This window comes from Coffea arabica, chromosome 4c, assembly GCF_036785885.1.
Source record: "Coffea arabica cultivar ET-39 chromosome 4c, Coffea Arabica ET-39 HiFi, whole genome shotgun sequence".
Lineage (NCBI taxonomy): Eukaryota > Viridiplantae > Streptophyta > Magnoliopsida > Gentianales > Rubiaceae > Coffea > Coffea arabica.
In genome coordinates this window covers 34,768,011-34,791,983 of record NC_092316.1, presented here as the reverse complement: position 1 = coordinate 34,791,983, position 23,973 = coordinate 34,768,011, and the positions used below count along the sequence as shown (strand labels likewise).

The window sequence follows — 23,973 nt, the reverse complement described above, 5'->3', positions numbered from 1 at the left end:
CTTAATGCACATGAGGCTCGACTACTAGTCGTATGCCTCGCCAAATAATTACTATTGCAAGGGTACAAAACATGATTTTTGGGAACAAAAAGATAGCATAAAGACCGAGGTTCAACAACCCAAAAGCCCTTTTATTTCTACCAAAAGGCAAATCCAACTTAAAAGAACCAAACGGCCTAGAAAATCGGGCAGCACTTCCCCTAAATTTCTTACTTTTCCAGCCATTAAGGCTTCATTATTTCCTCGAATCAGTCCCAACATCTCACACAAAATTCACCTCATTTCCAAAAGCCATTCACTAGGCTCAAAGTAAAAGTTAACTAGGAAATGACCGGAATAAAAGTAAGCCTTAAAACATACAAACAAGTACAATGAGACTCGATAACTAATCATAAATCAATGCCAAATATGACCCTAATAGGGTTCCATAAGCATATACAATCATTAGAGAAAACCGGAAAATTCGGAAATGCAATTAGCTTTGGCCCTGAAAAAACAGTTTTTGACTTCTTTTTGCGGTAATGGCACCAATGCCCTATGATTATCGGATGAAGGTGTAAGACCCACCATTTCGAAGCTAAAAGACAGAGCTACAACATCACAGAAGGTCACTCAACCCAGTTTTGAGTGCAAACAGGTCAAAAATGCAAGATACTACATCAAAACGTAAAACCGATTCACCAAAATGCATTCTAGCAGAAATATCATAACTCAGGCTCTACAAGTCCAAATCCAGAAATTCCAAAACCAGTTGAAAGCTAAGAAACAGGGCTAAACGTCATCAGAAGGCCTCAACAACTCATTCGGAAGCAATCCAGACCAAAACAACCAATTACAGAAGCAAATCCCAATTTCGGGTAAAACCAGAACAGCAATAGTAATTTCGACTTATCTCATTCTACACTACTCCGATTGACCTGAAATTTTGTAGGATCCTATAAAATATCATTACCTACAACTTTCATGTTTTGAGCTAAGGCCAATTCGGCCTCTATCTATGACCTAAAATTTCGGACAGAATGAAGAACCAAGGAACCCTAATTTTTCAGATTTCTTCCAAAACAGAAATTACTTGCAATCTTCCACTTTTTCCACCTTCTAGAATTATTATATACCATTTCCAATCATCATATATAGCCACACAATCATGTTCATATTAAAACAGAAAAATCCCCAAAATTACAAAAGTTTATCAATTCAACCAAAAATCACAATATAATCCATAAAGTGGCACCTTATACCACCACTAAGCATCTATTAAGCATCATTAGAGGGAGGAGAGTGGTACTTCATGACTTACCTTTAAAACAAGAGAGAGAGAGCTATGGGTCACCTTAACCTTCCAAATAACTTCACCAATCACCTCAAAATCACTAAGTGGAGAGGTTTTATGGAGTGATTTGAAATTGTATCGGTTTAATTTGAAGATTGGAGCAAGATTATGAGGTAGGAAGTTGGAGGATTTTGTTCTTCTCTTGAGCAAGAGGTTCGGCCACAAGCTTGTAAGAAATGGAAGATATTTGGTCAATTTTTGGTTTTATTTAGTAATTGGTAAAAGGTTGAATAGTAAGTCAAAACAAGATTTAATCATATGGTGACACATGTCACCTTCATTAATTACTTGCCTAACTTTTTTGTCTCTCTCACACCAACCACTTGGTAACCTCTAAATATCTCATAACACCTGGTAAAATAATTCCAGTATTCAAAACTTAATCTAGTTGGCCGAATTTTTCCGAACTTTTCGCACTAGTGGGTCCCACGTCCGGTATACGCTCTTAATTTCTCAAAATCCATTCGATACTAGAAAAATCATCTAAAAACTATATCTGTTCCTTAAAATTATATAAAAAAATATTTCTAATCACAAAAATGCAGAAAACAAGCCATGAAAAATTCTAAAACCTAGAAAATGAAAATTACGGTTTCTCACACTCTCTCCCTCCTTAAAGAAATTTCGCCCTCGAAATTTTCTCACCAACGGAATTTTTTTGTTTTTTTAAATCTAGGGTACCTAACAGATTGTACCTTCTCCGCTCTCAGACGAGTCAGGGACCTGGTGCTGCTCTAAAGAATATACTCGAGCCAGTGCCTTCGATCCCGTCCCTTCTCCTTTCGTCTGTCCAGGGTTGCTCTTGGCTGGTTGCTGAGAAATAGGCTTGGTTGGTGGCAGAGTCCCTCTCCGCTCGCGCAGGCGAGCTGGACAGTTGGCAATCCGATGTTCGGCGCTTCCACAGCGCAAATATTTTCCTTCTTTCTTCCAGCAATTTGCTTCAGTATGATTTGGCCCTCCACAATATCCACAGGGACCACGAGTAGCAGAAACTGATTCCCCCTGTGGAACACTACCTGTCACCCCCGGTAGCCGTACTTCCCCGTTTCCCTTTCGAACTTTAGGGGTTGTATTATTATCCGCTTGTTCCGAGCTGCTCCCAGGAAAGCCCCTTTTCTTGGTTTGGAAATTTCTCACTTGTAGCCTCGCATCTTCTATCCGCTGAGCTTTCTCCACAGCATCACTAAAGGTACTAAGTTGAGCTACCGCTAAATCCTTTTGAATCTCAACATTTAGTCCCTGAATAAAACGCCTTATCCGTCTTTGTTCAGTGACGATCAGTTCAGGCGAAAACTTAGACAACCGAGTGAATTGACTCTCATACTCGGCTACGGTTTGAGTTCCCTGGCGAAGCCGAATGAATTCATCTTCCTTCTTTTCTTGGATGAGAGGAGGGAAAAACTTGGCATTAAATTCCCTCATAAAGTTCGCCCACGTCCTCGGGGTTTGTTCTCTTTCCCATTTCATTCGAATAACATTCCACCAGGAACAGGCGGCTCCCTCTAGTTGAAAGACAGCAAAGGTTACCTGTCTCTCCTCGGTATAGTGTAAGGCAGCGAAAATATCGATCATCTTCTCCGGCCACTTCTCAGCTACGTCAGGATCAGGGCCTCCAAGAAATTTGGGTGGGGAGAACTTCTGAAATCTCTCAAGGACTCTATCCTCGCCCTCTATGTGATTACCAGGATTCCCAGGGTTGTGGTTAGGGTTTTGACCTTGTTGGTGCACCACTTGGGCTAGCAAATCAGTCATTTGCTGCATGGCAGCAGCTATTTGGACATTGGGGTCAACCCTAGGTTCAGGGTTTGGTCCAGATGAGGTTTCCCCAGTACCCCTTTCAGGCGTAGGTTGCCTATTTCCACGCCCACCGCCCCGTCCACTACGAGTGCCTTCCATTGGTCTAATAAATCTAGGGTCGAAACGGGAATATAATATTAAATATAGGTAGGCAAAAGCAAGTAGCAAAAGGTACGTACAGATCAAAAGTATACCTATATAACATAACTGTATCAAGCAAGCCACACAATAGCAGTCAATTAGATACAAATCCATGAAAGTAGCGGGGTTATCCAAAAGTATTATAGACACACTAGGTCACAAGTACAACAATCACTAATGAAAATCTTTTCTCTCTAGGGCTTTGTCCTTAATCTACGAAAACAACACCGTTTATATCTTAATCAAGAGTGATCATGCTTAACAATACCCGAATAGACCACGCGAAGTTCCATAGAATTACATTTCTAGTTCGCCCAAGTCCTTTTTTAACCTAGGCTCACATCTCTTCCGTATCCGGGCACAAGAATCCCATCTAAGATAATTCACAACTTGAGCCGGCCGGTCCCAAGAGTAAATCATCCATATTAGAGATTCCTACCTGGCATAACTAACTAAGGTCTCCAACAATAGACAATTGTTCCACACTTAACAAGTCAATCCCCACAGTCCGAGAACCCTCTCCCGGCACGAGCTCAAAAGGAGCTCTGATACCACCTGTGACAGCCCCACCTTACCCTAAGGCGAACCAAAGGGTTCGGCGGACCGCCTGCCCAGCTCTCGCCAGGACAAACGGAACAGATTAGAGCTATCTGTTTCATTCCGGAACTTACAACCGCGCGTAAACAAATCAAAATAGTAAAATAACCCAAAATAAAATAAAATGAAATCCGGAGCCGGCCATGAATAGTGACCGACCCGTCAGAACCCAACCAAATACCAAGCAAACATTCACATCTTGAAACTTAGCATTTACAAGCCAAAGTGGCATACAAAAGTATTCAAAAGTGGATACATGTCTAGTTTGCCAAATCAAAAGGAAACAGTCCCCAAAAGTACATTTAGGATTTTAATACATGAGCTATACAAAAGATATGTTCAACTAGCTCAATTTGGCAGCCATTTGTCAAATCCAGACCAAAAGTGTTTATTTTCCTGTAAGGAAAACAAAAGGAACAGAAAGGGGTGAGCTTGCGCTCAATGAGGTACCAAACAGATAGCAATAAAATCATGGCATTTCACGTTTAGCAACTCAAGTACACATGCCAGATGTAAAGCAAAGGAACCAATGATTCAAATCAGAAGGATACGGGTGGCTCTCAGGAGCCAAATTTCCAGCGCAGTACTTGATCCAAACCGGTTGACACTCCGTCAACGTATATAGAACCAACGCGTCCGTAGACCCCTCTTTACACCGAATTCCGTCCACCAAACACCCCTTTACGGGGCCCGCTCACCGTAACCGAACAGAAATGGTAATACTCGAGTATACCGCAATCAAGGGTCTCAATACCCAGAGATCCCAAAACAGACTACCGTGGTTCGTTATCTAATCGTCCAGGCCCTTGCCGGCCCGACTCGAATAACTTAGCCACAGGATTTGAGCTCATAGGTCACAGAAAGGTCGTTGGTTACAAGTTTCCAAACGACGTCCGAACAGATACAGATACAGATTCAGATTCAGATTGATACCAAAATTGGCATATGAACAGACAAGAGAATGAGTGTGATAAAGTACACTCTCGTCACAAACAAATTAAACAAATTGCAAAGCAGAAATCAAGTTAAACAACAATGGAGGGGAGTGGTACACTCACCGGCTCAACTTCAAAAGTTTTTACTTCAGATTGGCCTTTATCGCCAAGAAACCCTAAAATAACCAAAATAAACTAATTGAAGGTTTCACATCCATAATCGAGTAAACAAAATGCACATGAGGCTCGACTACTAGTCGTATGCCTCGCCAAATAATTACTAATGCAAGGGTACAAAACATGATTTTTGGGAACAAAAAGATAGCATAAAGACCTAGGTTCAACAACCCAAAAGCCATTTTATTTCTACCAAAAGGCAAATCCAACTTAAAAGAACCAAACGGCCTAGAAAATCGGGCAGCACTTCCCCTAAATTTCTTACTTTTCCAGCCATTAAGGCTTCATTATTTCCTCGAATCAGTCCCAACATCTCACACAAAATTCACCTCATTTCCAAAAGCCATTCACTAGGCTCAAAGTAAAAGTTAACTAGGAAATGACCGGAATAAAAGTAAGCCTTAAAACATACAAACAAGTACAATGAGACTCGATAACTAATCATAAATCAATGCCAAATATGACCCTAATAGGGTTCCATAAGCATATACAATCATTAGAGAAAACCGGAAAATTCAGAAATGCAATTAGCTTTGGCCCTGAAAAAACAGTTTTTGACTTCTTTTTGCGGTAATGGCACCAAATGCCCTATGATTATCAGATGAAGGTGTAAGACCCACCATTTCGAAGCTAAAAGACAGGGCTACAACATCACAGAAGGTCGCTCAACCCAGTTTTGAGTGCAAACAGGTCAAAAATGCAAGATACTACATCAAAACGTAAAACAGGTTCACCAAAACGCATTCTAGCGGAAATATCATAACTCAGGATCTACAAGTCCAAATCCAGAAATTCCAAAACCAGTTGAAAGCTAAGAAACAGGGCTAAATTTCATCAGAAGGCCTCAACAACTCATTCGGAAGCAATCCAGACCAAAACAACCAATTACAGAAGCAAATCCCAATTTCGGGTAAAACCAGAACAGCAATAATAATTTCAACTTATCTCATTCTACACTACTCCGATTGACCTGAACATTTGTAGGAGCCTATAAAATATCATTACCTACAACTTTCATGTTTTGAGCTAAGGCCAATTCGGCCTCTATCTATGACCTAAAATTTCGGACAGAATGAAGAACCAAGGAACCCTAATTTTTCAGATTTCTTCCAAAACAGAAATTACTTGCAATCTTCCACTTTTTCCACCTTCTAGAATCATTATATACCATTTCCAATCATCATATATAGCCACACAATCATGTTCATATTAAAACAGAAAAATCTCCAAAATTACAAAAGTTCATCAATTCAACCAAAAATCACAATATAATCCATAAAGTGGCACCTTATACCACCACTAAGCATCTATTAAGCATCATTAGAGGGAGGAGAGTGGTGGTACTTCATGACTTACCTTTAAAACAAGAGAGAGAGAGCTATGGGTCACCTTAACCTTCCAAATAACTTTACCAATCACCTCAAAATCACTAAGTGGAGAGGTTTTATGGAGTGATTTGAAATTGTATCGGTTTAATTTGAAGATTGGAGCAAGATTATGAGGTAGGAAGTTGGAGGATTTTGTTCTTCTCTTGAGCAAGAGGTTCGGCCACAAGCTTGTAAGAAATGGAAGATATTTGGTCAATTTTTGGTTTTATTTAGTAATTGGTAAAAGGTTGAATAGTAAGTCAAAACAAGATTTAATCATATGGTGACACATGTCACCTTCATTAATTACTTGCCTAACTTTTTTGTCTCTCTCACACCAACCACTTGGTAACCTCTAAATATCTCATAACACCCGGTAAAATAATTCCAGTATTCAAAACTTAATCTAGTTGGCCGAATTTTTCCGAACTTTTCGCACTAGTGGGTCCCATGTCCGGTATACGCTCTTAATTTCTCAAAATCCATTCGATACTAGAAAAATCATCTAAAAACTATATTTGCTCCTAAAAATTATATAAAAAAAATTTTCTAATCATGAAAATGCAGAAAACAAGCCATGAAAAATTCTAAAACCTAGAAAATGAAAATTACGGGTTCTCACATTCTCTGCCGTCCCCTCTCTGTTTTCTATCTCTCAAAGTGGTTCTATCTTCCTCCTGCTCTCGGCTGTTTCTTTTCTTTTTATAGGAACTTCCAACCCCTAAACCCTCCTATCAAGGGTCCTGATGAGAGCCGCAAAAAAATGGAATCAAGTTCTAGGATAAAAGTGGGGAGAAAGCTTTGTTATCTTGCTGCTTTGATTCCTGTTTTTGGTTCGGTTAACTTTGTTAAGGGATGTTTGAATGAAAGGAAGATTGCATTCGTTGTGAAAAGCTTTCAGCAGAAATGTTTTGAAAGCTTGGCTCATATCTTTGTTTGCATGAACATCTTCATCATTTTTGGTTCTGCCATTCTCTCTCACGCATCTGGAAATGATTAGTTTCGATAAAAGTTGGAGGTTGAGTTTTGAGTTGAGAGATTTGTGAAAACCTGTCGCACGAGGTTGATTGCCGAAACTTCATGAGCTGCAGTTTTTGTTGCAGAAATTTCTCTCGTAGACTTTGCATGGGAATTGCATGGAAATATTTCAAAAATTGCCCTTCAACCCCTCAAATTCCCCTTATGTCACTATGACCCAGAAAATTGGAAAAATTAATCAATTTGATCCCTGTGATTTTGCAGCAATGCTACAAAGACCCGATTCTTTTCAATCTTTTTCTAAAGTGTTAGCAATCTGAACTATTACTTGCCCTTTTCTTTGCCCCTGGACCCTTGAAGTTCCTCAAAGTGTTTGATTAGGCTTGAGTGCTTGGTTAGTGTTCGCAATTGAGTCCTTAGTAGCCTCAACTTTGCAATTCGATTGCTCGTTTGCTTTCATTTGTTTAGGTGGTACTTAATGCATGAATTTGTGAACTTTATGATGAAGCGAGCTTGTGTTTGTTTATTTTCTTTAATTTTCCCAAATAAAGTGGTATCTTGACCTTTTTATTGTTTTGAAGCCATTTTTCTTCATTTGGACAAACGGGGAGGTATAACTTCTTTTATCCTCTTGCATCTCCTACGTGATCCAACGTGCTAAGTGAAAATTGCATGTCTACTTTGCTTTCCTAGCCTTTCCTTAATTCCTTTTATTTATGTCATTTACTTTTGCTTTTTATTTAAGTTATTCTTTATGGGGTATGTGTACACCTCTTGGCTTGTAATAGATAGGGCTTGGAGGAGCATTTGATGAAGACCTATTGAAGACGTGTGCCTAGCTAGCAAATGTAATAGGTCCTTTAGCTTGATTGCTTTGCTTTTGTTGTTGTGTGTTACTTGCTTTATTAGGTTCTTGCATCTAGTCGGGCATGCTAAAATGTTATGTGCTATGTGTTTATGAATGTTTGGCATGCCTACTTGCTTTCTATAGTCATAGATGGATGTGATGGATGAATGTACGTCACCACACTAGTCCAATGCTAGTTGTGGCTAATTATCCCGTTAGGAATTCATAGAAAGGGCTAGTCCAATGCTAGACCCTTAGGGATTTCCTTTTTCGTTAATGCATATTTGCATGTTCACTACATGTCATGCATTTTTCTTAGTTTTATCATTTGGCATGCTCCTCGAATCCCTTTTCCCCTCATTTTAGGATTTTTGCATCTCATGCTAGTTATAAGGGTACATTTGCTTGAAGAGTCCCCGTTCGATAAGGGAAACGAGCGAGTGTGGCTACAAAATAGCCTTAGCACGCTAGTTCTCCCTTCTAATCAAAGGGAAAATTAAAGTCACAAAGTTAGGACTCCCCGTTCCCGTCTTGATGCATTCCTATAGGATTCATGCATTTTACTCATTCACTATCACATACACTTCTACTTTATATTCTAATCCTTTTTCCACATTCTCACTTCACACTACTTTAATTTTGCACGTTTTCACTCAACTACTTACACTTTATAATATCACTCGCACACATGCACTTTATGTTATCTCACATACATTTTCACATTATTACTTTACTTACCTTATCTTGTATATCCATTTGCACACTTCCACTTACACACTCTTGTTTTTATTACTTTTCTCACTTCACACAAACTTACATTTTCACATGGCATGCATTCCACTCATTTTTACGTCATTTAGGATTATGTGTGACCTCTCCAAAGGATCATTATTAGGCTTCACAATTAATGTGATTGGCACCACTCAACCTTTGAAGAGAAATTTCCCCCATGTCCCCCTAGGTATAGGTTTTTGCATTCATATAGTCATATCCAACACGCGATACATACCTTGGGTAGAAAAATTAGGAAAAGTTGGGTTAAGTCACGCAACTAGCTTTGGCTAGGGTAAGGGAGTGCCATAGGCTCCGCCTTTGCCTTCTCCCTTACCAAACGTGACCCCCGATCCCTTTCTTTGGTTACGTAGACCTAAAAGTTTTCAAAAAGGGTTTGTTTACTTTTTTTATTCAAAAACAAAAATCATTTTTGGGTGACTTGGTACACCCTAACTCTATACCAAGTGGCGACTCCATTTTTTCATACAAAAAACCCTTTTGAACTTTACTTGACCAAAACCGTCGCATTTCACAATCCCACGGTCTTTTCTTTCACTTCTACACACGTTCACACACACCACACACACTACTCACACCAACATCAAAAAGTGGGGCGCGACAACTTGGCGACTCCACTGGGGAATTCCTAAGTGGGTCCAAGCATTTGATTTAGCCATTCTTTTCCGTTTTCTACCCTTTTTATGCATAGCATTTGGATATTAGGGTTGCATTTTTCCTTTTTAGGATTTTTGCATTTCGCGCGTATCAACTCACTCACTTACCCATTTGGCATACGATTGTTTTGATGGATGAATGGTTTATGTATGTGATTCCGCGCTTTGCATTGCATTTGGGTGGGGGACATCAACTTAGAGCCTCGCGTTGGTTCTCGATCCCTCCCCTCCAAACGAGCACTAGCATACGTGCATACGCTTTAATTTTTCACCCCTCATTTATTTTTCTTTTAGTGGCTTGTCACGCCACTCCACCCTATTAGGATTTTAGGCGACCCACTTGGACATGTGATCATGACACGACGTGTGTGTAGCATGATCCGAGGGGTCACTCAATCTTCCACTTTAAACTTTGGGTTAATAGCCTTTAGTTTTTAGTCGAAGGTTGAGGATTTCTTTAGATTCACTCAGACATGTGGCCGTGACACGACGTGTGCGTAGCAATGTCTGGGGAATCGCTCGAGCCACCGACAAGGAACCTTGGGAGTGATGACCTTTGGTTTCCAAGTCTGAAGGCTCGGGGACCTAAGCTTATCGAGTCTAGATGCATTAGTGAGCCAAACCTCATGCATCCATTTTAGAATTGCCTAGGGTAGAGTCGACCTTACCCTATTAGGGACACCATTCATGAGGGAGGGATCCCACTCTCTTTCCTTATTGCTTTGTTGCTTTTATATCATCTAATTGTCCAACGTGTTATGTGATTATGTGTTGAACTAACTTTCCTTGTCTCCTGTCTTTTGCATTCACAAACGTTAGGAAATAAGAGGTCTGGCACGATCCTCTTTTAGGACCTACCCTTATAGATAGGTTATTGCACGTTTAGAAATTTCGGTATATTTCATTCATAAATTAATAATGGCATGTCATTTTTAGGCCTACCCTGGCGTATAAAGGGCTCCTTAGAGCACGTTTTTCTTTAAATCGCATGTTTTATTGCTTTAATAAACTGGCATCATGCATCCGCCTTAGAAGGGAATGCCATTTAGGGGATCCCGTACTAGGAATAAATCGCCCTGTGTCTCGGATACTTAATCCAAGGAGACTTGCACGTTTACATTTTGTACCATCCAAAGGGGTAGTGCACAAGGTAAGGTAGGATCCGATCATTTTCATAAAGCGATCTTAGGAATATGAGCATCTAATAATCACCTTTTGGCCATTTTATCAAAATTGGTAAAATTCCCTTGCATAAAGGACATTAATTTGAAGAAATTCACAAATGATTCCTTCTATTGAGACGATAAATAAATTGAGGCCAAAATTTGATTTTAGAAGGCTCATAGACTAATGCATCGCAATGAATTTTTTGAAACTATCAGTGGATAGCTTGATTTTTTAATAAGCTTCCAATTCCATTCAATCCATTGGATCATTTCATTCATCAATTTCATCCAATCTATTTTTATCAATTTGCCTTCAATTCATTTGATCAACTTACCCTTTTAGGGTCATCTGGCCGATTTTTAAATAAATCTTCATTTCATTTGGCCAATTCATTCATTTTTAGGGCAATCTAGTCGATTTTTGAATAAATCACCAATTTCATTCAATTCATTTGATTAGTTAGGGCAATTTTGTCGATTTTCGATAAATCATCAATTTCGTCCGATTCATTTGACCAGTTTACCCTCTTAGGGCGATCTGGTCAATTTTGAATAAATTCTTGATTTCATTCAATTCATTTAACCAATTTCATTTTTTAGGATGATCCGGTCCATTTTGAATAAAATTCTCAATTTCATTCGATCAAGTTCCTTTTTTAGGATGATTCGGTCAATTTTGAGTAAGTTTTTAAATGTCACTCAATTCATTTGACCCGTTTCCCTTTTTAGGGTAATCCGATCGATTTTAAATAAATGGTCAATTTCATTCAACCCGTTCGACCAATTAGAGTTTCAAGATCGAATTCAAATTGGGAAACCTAGTCGGTTTTGAGAAAACCATCCACTGCATCCAGCCATTTGATCAGTTGGGGTTTTGACCCGCGCTTTACTGAGGAAATTTTGTCAAACGAATTCCAGTCTCTTCGATAGGAGTTCGTCAAGGTCAAACCCGTGCATTTTTGCAAATTCTTGTATCGATCAAAAGTGATCAATCCATTCGGATGTTTACCTCATTTTGACAAGTGTCTCTCGTCAATCCAATTGACCAAATTTTCAAAATCATTTTTCACTCAATGAATTGATCAGATCCATCAGGTATGGTATAGTGCCTACCTCAGAGGATTGCATTTTCATTCTAGGCCTACCCTCGGCACAAAAAGGGTTCCCCCATAGGACATGCATCCGAATTACTTTAATTGTTACTAACTCCTGTCTTTTCCTTTTTCCTTTTTCTTTTCTTTTTGACAGCAGTCAATCAAGAAGGGTATCTAATAAGGGTTTTCCTACATTCTCAGGTAGTATATAGCTACCCGAAAAAGCCCCATTATCACCCGATCGCGTAACCGAGCTTCAAGAGATAGTGTAAACATGAGTACCCATCCAGAATCATCTGATAGGCCCGCAACTACATCACCTACTGACTTGACAAATCTGGGAGCTCAACTGCGTGAAGTTCTAAACCGATTTAATGAGCTGAGCGTTGGAATGATGGCCCAACGGCGAGTAATCGATCAATTGGTAGCTAGTGGTGCTAGCGGTGAACAACATGAGCCCCTACCTCCTGGCCAATCTGAACCTCAACCCATATTTTTACCTTATATTCAAACCTCTGTTACTTCACAAGTCATAAACCCACCTGAGGAAGTCTTTACTTATCCCACTCATGGCCTACAACCTGCTTATGTGCCTTACATCCAAACTAACCCTCCTCATGTCCAAATTCCCCAAAATTATCCGCCAATTACTATGAGCATGCCATTCGAGCCACAGGGACCTTATTATTACTCTACCGCTGAGCCATTCACCCTAAATACCGCTGTTCAAGGGAAAGTTGAAGCCGGGGAGTCATCCGCACTAGTGGATAAGAATTTGCTAAAGCGATTGGATCGGTTTGAGGAGTTCATAAGGAAAAGCCAAGGTTTGAACAAACAAGGAGGGTTAGACTACAACGAGCTGTGCCTATTTTCGGATATGCAATTGCCCATGGGTTTCAAAACGCCCAAGTTTAGCAAGTATGATGGAACGGGCAACCCCAAGACACACCTCCGAATGTTTGCCAACAAGTTGGGCAAGCCAATAGATGACGAGAATCTATGTGACGGCCCTACCTCCCCCTAAGGCGAACCAGAGGGTTTGGTGGGTCGCCTGCCCAGCTCTCGCCAGGACTAACGATGCAGACTAGAGCTATCTATTGCGATCCGGAACTTACAAACGAGCGTAAACAAGACAAAATGGTAAAATAATCCAAAATAAAAAAAATGAAATTCGGAGTCGGCCATGAATAGTAACCGACCCGTCAGAACCCAACCGAAATAGCTAACAAACATTCACATCTGAACTTTAGCGTTTACAAATCAAAATGACATACAAAAGTTTTCAAAAGTTAATATATATACACGGTTTGCCAAATCAAAAGAGAAAACGCCCCAAAAGTATATTTAGGATTTTAATACATGAGCTATACATAAGATATGTTCAACTAGCTCAATTTGGCAGCCTTTTGTCAAATCCAGTCCAAAAGTGTTTATTTTCCTGTAAGGAAAACAAAAGGGAACAGAAAGGGGTGAGCTTGCGCTCAATGAGGTACCAAACAGATAGCAATAACATCATGGCATTTCACGTTTCGTAAATCAAGTACACATGCCAGATGTAAAGCAAAGGAACCAATGATTCAAATCAGAAGGATACGGGTGGCTCTCAGGAGCCAAATTTCCAGCGCAGTACTTGATCCAAACCAGTTGACTCTCCGTCAACGTATATAGAACCAACGCGTCCGTAGACCCCTCTTTACACTGAATTCCGTCAACCAAACACCCCTTTACCGGGCCCGCTCACCTCAACAGAAACAGAAAAGGTAATACTCGAGTATACCGGAATCAAAGGTCTCAATACCCAAAAATCCCCGAACAGACTACCGTGGTTCGTTATCTAACCGTCCAGGCCCTTGCCGGCCCGACTCGAACAACTTAGCCACAGGATTTGAGCTCATAGGTCACAGAAAGGTCGTTGGTTACGAGTTTCCAAACGACGTCCGAACAGATACAGATACAGATACAGATACAGATTCAGATTGACACCAAAATTGACATATGAACAGACAAGAGAACGAGTGTGATAAAGTACACCCTCGTCTCAAACAAATTAAACAGATTGCAGAGCAGAAATCAAGTTAAACAGTAATGGAGGGGAGTGGTACACTCACCGGCTCAACTTCAAAAGTTTTCACTTCAGATTGGTCTTAATCGCCAAGAAACCCTAAAATAATCAAAGTAAACTAATTGAAGGTTTCGTATCCAAAATCGAGTAAACGGAATGCACAAGTGAGGCTCGACTACACGTCGTACGCCTTGCCAAATAAATACTAATGCAAGGGTGGAAAACATGATTTTCTTGGAAATGAAAAGGTAACATGAAGACCTAGGCGCAAACAACCCAAAAGCCCTTTGCTCAAATCACAAGTAAATCCAACTAGCCTTCAAGTAAAATTTCGGCAGCATATCCCTTGTTTTTACCTATTTTCCAGCCATCATGGCTTCATTATTTCCTCAAATCAGTCCCAACATCTCACACAAAATTCATCTCATTTCCCAAAAGCCGTTCACAAGGCTCAAAGTAGTACAAGTACAAAAGTTAGCTAGGAAATGACCGGAATAAGAGTAAGCCTTAAAACATGTAAACAAGTACAATGAGACTCGATAACGAATCATAAATCAATGCCAAATATGACCCCAATAGGGTTCCATAAACATATACAAACATTAGAGAAAACCAGAAAATTCGGAAATGCAATTAGCTTTGGCCTTGAAAAAACAGTTTTTGACCTCTTTTTGCGGTAATGGCACCAAATGCCCTAGAATTATTGTATGAAGGTGTAAGACCCACCATTTTGAAGCTAAAGGACAGGGCTACAACATCACAGAAGGTCACTCAACCCAGTTTTGAGTACGAACAGGTCAAAAATGCAAGATACCACATCAAAAACGTAAAACAGATTCACCAAAACGCATTCTAGCGGAAACATCATAACTCAGGCTCTACAAGTCCAAATCCAGAAATTCCAAAACCAGCTAAATGCTAAGAAACAGGGATAAATTTCATCATAAGGCCTCAACAACCAATTCGGAAGCAATCCAGACCAAAACACCCAATTACAGTCGCAAATCTCAATTTCGGGTAAAACCAGAACAGCAATAGTAATTTCAACTTATCTCATTCCACACTACTCCGATTGACCTGAAATTTTGTAGCCCCTCTAAAATGTCATTCCCTACAACTTTCATATTTTGATCTAAGGCCAATTCGGCCTCTATCTATGACCTAAAATTTCGGACAGAATGAAGAACCAAGGAACCCTAATTTTCCAGATTTCTTCCAAAACAGAAATTACTTGCAATCTTCCACTTTTTCCACCTTCTAGAATCATTATATACCATTTCCAATCATCATATATAGCCACACAATCATACTCATATTAAAACAGAAAAATCCCCAAAAATTACAAAAGTTCATCAATTCAACCAAAAATCGCAATATAATCCATAAAGTGGCACCTTATACCACTACTAAGCATCAATTAAGCATCATTAGAGGGAGGAGAGTGGTACTTCATGACTTACCTTTAAAACAAGAGAGAGAGAGCTATGGGTCACCTTAACCTCTCAAATAACTCCACAAATCCACTTACTAACTCTAATTGAAGAGGTTTTATGGAGTAATTTCAAGGTTGGATGGTTAGTTTTGATGATTTGGAGCAAGATTGAAGTGTTTTCTTCCTTGTACTTGGAATAAGAGAGAGAGAAAGAAAGCTTGAGAGGGCCGGCTCTTCTTGAAGATTTTTGGAAGATATTTGGGTCATTTTTGGTTATTTAAGTCAATGGTAAGAAAGTCTTAAGGTAGCCCAATCAAATGGTGAAACTTGCCACCTAATTAATGAATCTCTATCTCTTTGTTCCCTCTCACACCAATCCAAATAACATCCTCTACTTATCCCTTAACACCTGGTAAATCAAATCCAGTATCCAAAACTTAACCTAGTTGGCCGAATTTTTCCGAACTTTTCGCACTAGTGGGTCCCACGTCCAGTATTCACTCTTAATTTCTCAAAACCTATTCAATACTAGAAAAATCATCTAAAAATTATATTTACTCATAAAATTTATCTAGAAAATTTTCCGGATACAGAAAGTGCAGAAAACAAATAATTGAAAATAAGAAAACCTAGAAATATAATAAAACCTAGAAATTGGAAAAATTACGGGTTCTCACACTCTCTCCCCCTTAAAGAAATTTCGCCCTCGAAATTTTCTCTTCAAAATTTAAAGTAACCAATGGCCTGTACCTTCTCCGTCTTCAGAGTCAGAAGAAATGAGGTTCTTCATTTTAGTCCCTTCGCCACTTGACGGTCCAGGGTCGGTCTTGGTTGGCTGCTGGTTCCTTTCTTTTCGTGCAATAAACCCCGGGCAATTAGCAATCAGATGCTCGGCGCTCCCACAGTGCAGACATCTCCTTCCCCTTTTTCCAACAATCCATTTCAATATGATTGGATTTTCTACAATATCCACAAATTATCACACCACCCGTTCCACGGCCCTTCTTAGCAAATGATCTACCAGCTTTACCCTTTTTCTTTGCATGGAAGATCTTCAATTGTGGCCTTGCAGTTCCCGTCCTTTGAGCTTCCTCTGGCGTCCCCATAGAAGTATTACCTTGTGCCATTGCTACGGTCTCCTTGGAAATCTCTTCGTATTTCCTCTTTAACTCCATGTTTTGGTGTAAGAGCTCAAGTTTCTCCGAATACTCTTGCTTCCATTGCCTTTCCCAGTACTCGGTCAGCCTCCTTTGAACCTCTATTTCATCTCGGAGAACCGAAATTTCCTGATACGGATCAACCCAATGTGTCATCTTACGGAAGTGCTGGAATTCGGATACTAGCCTGTCAGGCAAAACAATGGGTCATAATACATTCCTAAGTACAAGTGGCATTCTCGGTCCTCGTCCAGTTATTGTTTCCATTTTCTTCTCTTGATTCCTGGCCTCGCTTAGTTCCACGGCCACGACCACGTCCACGACTGCATATTCCTTACATATATATATATTTATATATTTTTTTTCTCTCTTTTTTTTCCCCTTTCCCCAAGGTAATTCAATGCATAAATACAGTAAAGTGACAAAAGTAATCGAATTCTAGCACACCAATTACATATGCACATATAACACACCTTGTATCAAGAAAACGGTTAATCAAATACACCAATACATGCCAAATTAGACAGATAATCCTATGCACAATACTCAAACCACTGTTATGTCATAGCGGTATCAAAGCAAATCAAGAGTAAAGGCGATATAGTCCCAGACACAACTAAAATAACCCTGTCCGATCCCTCACGTCATTTACCATGCAAACTAGATATCCAATAACCTCATGGACTCATTCCAGCCAAACAAAGCCTATTCATGTTCCCAAAATGCAAATCTCACATACTTAACACCGTTTCAACTCTGGAGTACTCAGGCACAAGAATCCGAAATAAGACAATTCACCTCTCGAGCTGGCCAGTCCCAAGAGTAAATCATCTACAATCGAAATTCCTACCAGACGTACCTATCTATGGTCCTCAATTACCACGGAAAAGATTTAAGGCCTAAAACATTCACAATTCAGAGCTTAGGCTCGAACGAGCACTTAATCCTTCATACCTATCCACCACTTAGTCCAGGCTCACTCCGCGCAGAGACCACGCGAAGCAGGCTCTGATACCACCTGTGACGGCCCCACCTCCCCCTAAGGCGAACCAGAGGGTTTGGCGGGTCGCCTGCCCAGCTCTCGCCAGGACTAACGATGCAGACTAGAGCTATCTATTGCGATCCGGAACTTACAAACGAGCGTAAACAAGACAAAATGGTAAAATAACCCAAAATAAAAAAAATAAAATCCGGAGTCGGCCATGAATAGTAACCGACCCGTCAGAACCCAACCGAAATAGCTAACAAACATTCACATCTGAACTTTAGCGTTTACAAATCAAAATGACATACAAAAGTTTTCAAAAGTTAATATATATACACGGTTTGCCAAATCAAAAGAGAAAATGCCCCAAAAGTATATTTAGGATTTTAATACATGAGCTATACATAAGATATGTTCAACTAGCTCAATTTGGCAGCCTTTTGTCAAATCCAGTCCAAAAGTGTTTATTTTCCTGTAAGGAAAACAAAAGGGAACAGAAAGGGGTGAGCTTGCGCTCAATGAGGTACCAAACAGATAGCAATAACATGTTGGCATTTCACGTTTAGCAAATCAAGTACACATGCCAGATGTAAAGCAAAGGAACCAATGATTCAAATCAGAAGGATACGGGTGGCTCTCAGGAGCCAAATTTCCAGCGCAGTACTTGATCCAAACCAGTTGACTCTCCGTCAACGTATATAGAACCAACGCGTCCGTAGACCCCTCTTTACACCGAATTCCGTCCACCAAACACCCCTTTACCGGGCCCGCTCACCTCAACAGAAACAGAAAAGGTAATACTCGAGTATACCGGAATCAAAGGTCTCAATACCCAAAAATCCCCGAACAGACTACCGTGGTTCGTTATCTAATCGTCCAGGCCCTTGCCGGCCCGACTCGAACAATTTAGCCACAGGATTTGAGCTCATAGGTCACAGAAAGGTCGTTGGTTACAAGTTTCCAAACGACGTCCGAACAGATACAGATACAGATACAGATTCAGATTGACACCAAAATTGACATATGAACAGACAAGAGAACGAGTGTGATAAAGTACACCCTTGTCTCAAACAAATTAAACAGATTGCAGAGCAGAAATCAAGTTAAACAGCAATGGAGGGGAGTGGTACATTCACCGGCTCAACTTCAAAAGTTTTCACTTCAGATTGGCCTTAATCGCCAAGAAACCCTAAAATAATCAAAGTAAACTAATTGAAGGTTTCGTATCCAAAATCGAGTAAACGGAATGCACAAGTGAGGCTCGACAACACGTCATATGCCTTGCCAAATAAATACTAATGCAAGGGTGGAAAACATGATTTTCTTGGAAACGAAAAGGTAACATGAAGACCTAGGCGCAAACAACCCAAAAGCCCTTTGCTTAAATCACAAGTAAATCCAACTAGCCTTCAAGTAAACTTTCGGCAGCATATCCCTTGTTTTTACCTATTTTCCAGCCATCATGACTTCATTATTTCCTCAAATCAGTCCCAACATCTCACACAAAATTCATCTCATTTCCCAAAAGCCGTTCACTAGGCTCAAAGTAGTACAAGTACAAAAGTTAGCTAGGAAATGACCGGAATAAGAGTAAGCCTTAAAACATGTAAACAAGTACAATGAGACTCGATAACGAATCATAAATCAATGCCAAATATGACCCCAATAGGGTTCCATAAACATATACAAACATTAGAGAAAACCAGAAAATTTGGAAATGCAATTAGCTTTGGCCTTGAAAAAACAGTTTCTGACCTCTTTTTGCGGTAATGGCACCAAATGCCCTAGAATTATCGGATGAAGGTGTAAGATCCACCATTTCGAAGCTAAAGGACAGGGCTACAACATCACAGAAGGTCACTCAACCCAGTTTTGAGTACAAACAGGTCAAAAATGCAAGATACCACATCAAAAACGTAAAACAGATTCACCAAAACGCATTCTAGCGGGAAACATCATAACTCAGGCTCTACAAGTCCAAATCCAGAAATTCCAAAACCAGATGAAAGCTAAGAAACAGGGATAAATTTCATCAGAAGGCCTAAACAACCAATTCGGAAGCAATCCAGACCAAAACACCCAATTACAGTTGCAAATCTCAATTTCGGGTAAAACCAGAACAGCAATAGTAATTTCGACTTATCTCATTCCACACTATTCCGATTGACCTGAAATTTTGTAGCCACCTCTAAAATGTCATTCCCTACAACTTCAATGTTTTGAGCTAAGGCCAATTCGGCCTCTATCTATGACCTAAAATTTCGGACAGAATGAAGAACCAAGGAATCCTAATTTTCCAGATTTCTTCCAAAACAGAAATTACTTGCAATCTTCCACTTTTTCCACCTTCTAGAATCATTATATACCATTTCCAATCATCATATATAGCCACACAATCATACTCATATTAAAACAGAAAAATCCCCAAAAATTACAAAAGTTCATCAATTCAACCAAAAATCGCAATATAATCCATAAAGTGGCACCTTATACCACCACTAAGCATCAATTAAGCATCATTAGAGGGAGGAGAGTGGTACTTCATGACTTACCTTTAAAACAAGAGAGAGAGAGCTATGGGTCACCTTAACCTCTCAAATAACTCCACAAATCCACTTACTAACTCTAATTGAAGAGGTTTTATGGAGTAATTTCAAGGTTGGATGGTTAGTTTTGATGATTTGGAGCAAGATTGAAGTGTTTTCTTCCTTGTACTTGGAATAAGAGAGAGAGAAAGAAAGCTTGAGAGGGCCGGCTCTTCTTGAAGATTTTTGGAAGATATTTGGGTCATTTTTTGTTATTTAAGTCAATGGTAAGAAAGTCTTAAGGTAGCCCAATCAAATGGTGACACTTGTCACCTAATTAATGAATCTCTATCTCTTTGTTCCCTCTCACACCAATCCAAATAACATCCTCTACTTATCCCTTAACTCCTGGTAAATTAAATCCAATATCCAAAACTTAAAATAGTTGGCCGAATTTTTCCGAACTTTTCGCACTAGTGGGTCCCACGTCCAGTATTCACTCTTAATTTCTCAAAACCTATTCAATACTAGAAAAATCATCTAAAAATTATATTTACTCATAAAATTTATCTAGAAAATTTTTCGGATACAGAAAGTGCAGAAAACAAATCATTGAAAATAAGAAAACCTAGAAATATAATAAAACCTAGAAATTGGAAAAATTATGGGTTCTCACAATCTACCAGTTCGTTTGTTTCCTGAAAGCTTAGAAGGTGATGCACTGGACTGGTATTCCAATTTGAAACCCGAGGATATGAGGACGTGGCTGGACTTATCAACCGCTTTTGTAAGGCAATACGAATACAATTTCGAGCTGGCTCCAACGAGGACCACATTGGAGGGAACCAAGAGGAAACCATCCGAGGACCACAAGACATATGCGAAGAGATGGAGAAAATTAGCTGCCAAAGTGGAGCCTCCCATGACTGAAAATGAGATTGTTCGTACGTTCATCAAAGCTCATGACCCGCCCTATTTTGAGGAAAAATTTCGAATGACTGGGTGTTCCTTTGCTGAAATTATCAATAAATTGGAAGAATTTGATGAGTTTGTGAAGGCCGAAAAAATTGTTAATGTGTCAACATTGAAGATGCAACTAGAGGCTCTGCAAGGCCAAAATAACAGTGGGAAGAAATCCCAATTTAAAGGAAAAGAAGAGGAAACTGCTTTTGTTAGGGATCAGGGCCCCTCGGCCAGACCTAGATTTTCAAATCGCCTTGTTTATTCATCACCCTATCCATACTACCCAAACTCCCGTCCTATCCACCATACTACCATTAACCATTCTCGACTTCGACCAAATTTACTCACACCACCCTTTCAAAATCCACAACCAAATCCCCAAACTAGACCTCGCCCTCATTTTAGCCCAAGACCTATTCCACCCCTTAGCCCAAATTACTACTACCAACAAACCAGTGACACCCAAAATTCAACGCCATACCGAACCTTCACCAATCTAGGTCGGTCTATTGACCAATTATATGAGCAATTGAAAGCTGCCGGGAAAATTGGCGTTATACCTCCTAAGATCTATTCTAAGCACTTTCCATCTGACTATGACCCTCAAACAGTCTGCGCTTATCATTCTGGAGCTCCCGGGCATTCCACCAACGATTGTCGGGCATTGAAACATAAAATCCAGGATATGATCGAAGTCGGAGAAATAGTGCTAAGGAAAAATGGTGAACAAGGACCGAGCATAAATACAAATCCCTTTCCCGAACACAAGGACGTCTTTGAGGCATCCAACCCCAATGAAGAAATCTGAAAATCCTGGAAATGGCTGAATTAGTGAGGTTCCTTTTGATAAATTTGGGGAGTTGTTTTTGTTAAAACAAATGAAAATCGTTCATACATGTGTCTTTTGTTTAAATATGTTTTTTGTAAATAGTTTTCAATCAAGTGACTGCTAAAGACACGTTCCATGATATTAAGTCTGGTTTTTCAATAAAATGTACAGTTTTATATATTGTGACTTACACATTCTTTTCAGATGGCGCAGAATAAAACCGTCTGACCCTTTAGATATCACTGTTCAGAAATTTGATGGCAGTGATCTCATAAATGTGAATGTGAATTTCAAAATGAGATGAGTGGGGAAGAGGCATCCGAAAATGTTTCAAAGAAGCCTGAATGGAATAAAAGAAGTCCAAGCCGAATCGGGATCAAGATTAGGAATAAGAAGCAGTTGAACACAGTCCATCGTGGTCAATATGATCAAGAGGATTGGTCTGTGATTACCACTAAAGGGTCAAATCATGACCATTCAGACGAGAAGGCAAAGCATTAAGGTGATTTTTATCAGTACAAAATGAAGCCAAAAGGAGAGTTTGCCGCAAATTGTTGAGGTGCTCTTATCATCAAAAAGGTATCGCCTGGTGGAGCACTTGTTCCCTCAGCCAATCAATTCGGAGATGTGTAAGAAATTTTCATTTGATAAACGAAAGTTTTCTTTTAGAGTTAATGCGAAGAACGGAATGAAAGTCAGGCCCTCTTCTTTTCCCATTAAGACATTATATCCCTAGTTATCCCTTTTGAGCCTTCAGAATAAAATACTTCATTTGGCAACCCCTGAGAATCGCAAACCCCACATCGGGGCAAAGCTGAGTTGAAAAAGAAAGAAAAGTCCCAAGAAGTGAAAAGCGATACAGCAACAAAATCAAAAGAAGAAAAAGAACCTCAGTTGAGTATAAACTGGGGCAAATTTTGTGAAAAATTCAAAAGAATGGCAGAAGGTCGAAAAATCAAAAGATGAAAGAAAATGAAAGAGAAAAGCCTCCATTGAGCATAAACTGGGGCAAATTTTCAAAAGATGGATGAAAAAGGGAGAAAATGAAAGAACAAAGAATCTCAGTTGAAAATAGACTGGGACAAGTTTTGGTTTAACCCTAAATAGGGTTAACATGAAAATGCGATCTCAGATCATTTGAACAACTTTTTGAAGTCTGCCTTCAACCTTTAACCTTTCCTAGCACCTCACCAGACCCCATTACAAAAGCCAAAAAGTCCTGGCTTCCGTTCTTGGCATTACCCCTTTTAAGGAAATTTTCTAAGTCACATGGCAAATGATGTCAATACGCCTTCACTCATGTTGTAAGGGAAGGGGTTGTCGCACTGATGCCATTATTTCTTAAAACACATTTTTTTTGAGTTGATAAAGGCTATTGGCAAGATTTGTTCATCAAGTGAAAATCCGAAAAGGGGACCTTTGAAAAGAAAAGGAAAAGAGAAGAAGAAAAGAAAAGAAAGAGAAAAAAAAACAAAAAGAATGAAAAATGAAAAGAAAAAAAGAAAAAGGAAAAGAAAGGAAAAAGAAAAAGTGGGAATGGCCTTAGTGAAAACCTGAAGGGGCGCTAAGGTAGAGTTTCATGAGAAAAGTGAGATTGGAATTAGAAAGCTGGTGATTCGGTTCATTTGGGATTCCTCCTCGCATTATGATTTTTCTGTTGCCGACATTGAACTCAGGGCAGATGATATCTAAAGGGTCAAGCGTGGCATTTTGTTTGAAATCGGAATACTTTGGTTTTTCAAGCGTAATTTGTTGAAATTATAGATTCATTTCTTTAAAATTAATTTTCTTTCAATAAATGATTGTTTTCATGTTACAGAAGTTTTTGTCATTTTTTTTTGTGTAAATAGAGTATTCTTTCATCGGTTTCATGGTCTTATTTATCTCTTTAGTCTCGTCGGCTGGCAATCCCCCTGATTTATCGAAAATCCCTGGATACCAAGGGCCTTATTCGCATTGAAAATCAATGGAATTTGATCAGATCACAGAGCAAAGTTGAGTTTTCAAAGTATCAAGGGGAAAACATCAAAGTACTCATGTTTACACATTTCTTGAAGGAGGAATAGATCGAATGGTGGTGGCATTATTTGTTCTTTCTTTTGCAGATTCATACGCGTTTCAAAGGACGAAACTGGAGCAA

General features: G+C 39.5%; 1 protein-coding gene across 1 annotated transcript; it reads left to right on the top strand.

The window, feature by feature from the left end:
- The first annotated feature begins 12,154 nt into the window (after positions 1–12,154).
- Positions 12,155–21,812, top strand: LOC140004778 (uncharacterized). Its single transcript, XM_072044923.1, has 2 exons — positions 12,155–12,837; positions 20,747–21,812. The coding sequence occupies exons 1-2, from the start codon at positions 12,155–12,157 to the stop codon at positions 21,810–21,812; spliced, it is 1,749 nt and encodes a 582-aa protein (XP_071901024.1).
- Positions 21,813–23,973: the final 2,161 nt, after the last annotated feature.

Bases quoted from the DNA above. Each gene is read 5' to 3' on its own strand.
- LOC140004778 (XM_072044923.1), top strand. From the start codon at position 12,155: ATGAGTACCCATCCAGAATCATCTGATAGGCCCGCAACTACATCACCT. The intron at 12,838-20,746 runs GTTTGCCAACAA...GTTTCCTGAAAG, and splicing joins CCCAAGACACACCTCCGAAT to CTTAGAAGGTGATGCACTGG.